Consider the following 3148-nt stretch of genomic DNA (forward strand, 5'->3'; position numbering starts at 1 on the left):
CGTTATGTTGAAATCTCGACAGCCATAAGTTCGTCCCATCAGAAATAGGCGCACTACTTGTCCAAGGAGGCAACGCCACCAGCACTTGAACAGGTGTGTTCATCGACTCGACATCCTCTAGCGTGGGTACGAAGTTGACTTCCTTCTCCGACAAGCCAACCAAGCCGAGCGGCGCTCCTGCCACGCCCAACAGCTTCAAATCACTCGTGTCACTTACACCGACCTTCACGTCGTTCTCCGTTAGCCACACCCCAGCGCCTTTCTTCTTCTTCGCCAGGAAGAGCTGCAGCTTGTCTGCATCAACCCTCTTTGGAGGTCCTTGGGGCCTCTCTCTCGCCCTGGGATGCCTTTCCTTCCAGTTCCACCCACAAATTTGCCTCTCGCTCTACTTCCCGCGGAAAAAGGGTTTTTGGGCAAAACAAAAAATAAACACAAAAGCTTCACCATCTCTACACGAGCCGATGAATGTGGAAAAAGGGGGGAGAGAGAATTTCTTGAAAATGTATCACCCGTTACTCAAGCGGAAAGAAGGTGATGTCACAGAAGGGGCGCTACCTATTTAGTGAGTCACTCAAAATACAAATTTCATGTTATTTCGACCTCATTTTGTAAGAGCATAACGCGAATTTGGGTAGTAGCGCTTCTGCGCTGCATTCATGCACTCTTGTGTGAATTTACCTCCATCTTTGTTTATTCTTAAATTTATATTTATCAGGATGGAAAAGTTAAAAAGCTGGTACATGTAGTCCTAGGCAAGCATTGGCACATACAACACAGCGATAAAAGTTCATTCACGATAGTGCCTCGTAAAGATTGAAACAACGAACTACGTATACATGTAAGAGTACATAGGCATCGACTGGACTAACTGTCGCGCATAATCCATCCGCCTCGCCATGAGAAACTCTGGTTCCACCACATCTGCCATCAACTCGTATCGTTCCATCATCTCCTCTGCACGAGCATCAACCGGCTGGGGCAAGAAGTCATCAACCTTGATTGTCTTGAAAGATCCAGGCATGAATGACGGAGGAGGTGGGGCAGAATCCGTTCGTCCCAGTACGGCTGCTTCGATAAATCTGAACGCGTTCTTTGGATACTTCAGCGTAACTTGGGTCAGAACGTGCTTGTCGCTGAACCAAGAGAAATGCCAGTGGTCGTTTAAATCCGTCAGCAAACTCAGCGGATAGCAATTGAGAGGCGCCTTCATGCTGCAGAGAGTATGCAACTGGAGGAGTTGCAGGCGAAACAGAGTGCTACAGTGGCCGCGTTGGAGGAGGAAAAGCGTATGCTGGCTGACGAGGTGTCTTCTCTAAAGAACATTGAGATGGAGGTGATGGCGGATGCAATGAGAAGGACGACCGCGTGGCCCAGCTGGAGAGTGAACTGTCATTGCTGTCAGAGCAGCTAGAAGTGGCAACCTCAAAGTTGGAGACGTCGAGCGCTGAGGCCCGGTGGCGAGATGAATGCCCTTCGGAGCCAGAAGTATGCTCTGGAAGAGCGTTTGTCGGCTCAGAGTATGCAACTGGAGGAGTTACAGGCGAAACAGAGTGCTACAGTGGCCGCGTTGGAGGAGGAAAAGCGTATGCTGGCTGACGAGGTGTCTTCTCTAAAGAACATTGAGACGGAGGTGATGGCGCGATGCAATGAGAAGGACGACCGCGTGGCCCAGCTGGAGAGTGAACTGTCATTGCTGTCAGAGCAGCTAGAAGTGGCAACCTCAAAGTTGGAGACGTCGAGCGCTGAGGCCGGTGGCGAGATGAATGCCCTTCGGAGCCAGAAGTGTGCTCTGGAAGAGCGTTTGTCGGCTCAGAGTATGCAACTGGAGGAGTTGCAGGCGAAACAGAGTGCTACAGTGGCCGCGTTGGAGGAGGAAAAGCGTATGCTGGCTGACGAGGTGTCTTCTCTAAAGAACATTGAGATGGAGGTGATGGCGCGATGCAATGAGAAGGACGACCGCGTGGCCCAGCTGGAGAGTGAACTGTCATTGCTGTCAGAGCAGCTAGAAGTGGCAACCTCAAAGTTGGAGACGTCGAGCGCTGAGGCCGGTGGCGAGATGAATGCCCTTCGGAGCCAGAAGTGTGCTCTGGAAGAGCGTTTGTCGGCTCAGAGTATGCAACTGGAGGAGTTGCAGGCGAAACAGAGTGCTACAGTGGCCGCGTTGGAGGAGGAAAAGCGTATGCTGGCTGACGAGGTGTCTTCTCTAAAGAACATTGAGACGGAGGTGATGGCGCGATGCAATGCGAAGGATGATGCGAGTGGAATAGTGGGTGCTGCTGATGGTCGTGATATCCGCAAAACTGGTAAGAACGATGATGATATTGATATTTGAAGAATTTTGGTCAGCTAAGTTTCACAATGTTTCGCTTTTTCCGTGGGATAGCTGACTCCCAGTATGGCGCTACCACCAACGTCAAACCGAAGTTGTTAATTCCGCTTCGAGCATTCTCGGTAGCTTTTACACGTGATCGAACTGATATTGAAGAAGAACAGCGTCGAATCAACGGTGTGCTCTGGGTTTATTCGCACGGGTTGTTTGATAACTTATGAAGTTCACCATTCTTCTTGTATCCATTCACAGAGGCCAATCTGCTAAAACGAAGACTTCGTCGACAAAACCGTCAGCGCCAGACGTGAGCCGAAGTACCGATGGGTGTTCTCAAGTGGTAGATGGTTGTAAATGTTAGTTGGCATGATATTTATTTCTTGCACCTGCTGTTCTAGCTCTACGAGTACGACACGGAGTTTGCTAACGAGAATAGCACCAGGTTAGCGCTTCGTTGCATTGCTTGTTTCATTAAATGTACCACCAATAATCATCGCTTAGAGAAAGCTACTGGGTGTGCTCTACATTTTTTTTTTATCTCAAAACTGGGACGACATGACACAACGCTTTGCGTCCAGTGGCGCCGGCTTCAGCAGGTGAAAGCGATCAAAGTCGATGCAGAGACCCCTCGAGGTCTTAACGACACATCGCTCAAAAGTTGCATCCCATGCGATGTCTTCATCAGTGTACGAGTTGCGCGCCTGCATGGTGTTGGATGTCGAGCTGTCGATACCCTCCAAGATCACGATGACTTCCAGCCCACTCTTACGGATGTGGTTCATGATCTGCATCTTTGTGGGCTCCTTGTAAAGTTTCGAGGCC

At 50.0% G+C, this 3148-nt stretch overlaps 2 protein-coding genes and 1 pseudogene across 2 annotated transcripts; 1 reads left to right on the forward strand and 2 right to left on the reverse strand.

Moving 5' to 3' along the window:
• Window positions 1-331, reverse strand: PITG_23197 (annotated as a pseudogene; the record flags this gene model as incomplete).
• Window positions 332-826: 495 nt separating this feature from the next.
• Window positions 827-1210, reverse strand: PITG_21058 (crinkler (CRN) domain-containing protein; the record flags this gene model as incomplete). Its single annotated transcript, XM_002895204.1, has 1 exon — window positions 827-1210. The coding sequence occupies one exon, from the start codon at window positions 1208-1210 to the stop codon at window positions 827-829; it is 384 nt and encodes a 127-aa protein (XP_002895250.1).
• Window positions 1211-1462: 252 nt separating this feature from the next.
• Window positions 1463-2332, forward strand: PITG_21059 (uncharacterized protein; the record flags this gene model as incomplete). Its single annotated transcript, XM_002895205.1, has 1 exon — window positions 1463-2332. The coding sequence occupies one exon, from the start codon at window positions 1463-1465 to the stop codon at window positions 2330-2332; it is 870 nt and encodes a 289-aa protein (XP_002895251.1).
• Between the last annotated feature and the right edge of the window lie 816 nt (window positions 2333-3148).

The sequence above is a fragment of the Phytophthora infestans genome, genomic scaffold (genome assembly GCF_000142945.1).
Source record: "Phytophthora infestans T30-4 supercont1.227 genomic scaffold, whole genome shotgun sequence".
Lineage (NCBI taxonomy): Eukaryota > Oomycota > Peronosporomycetes > Peronosporales > Peronosporaceae > Phytophthora > Phytophthora infestans.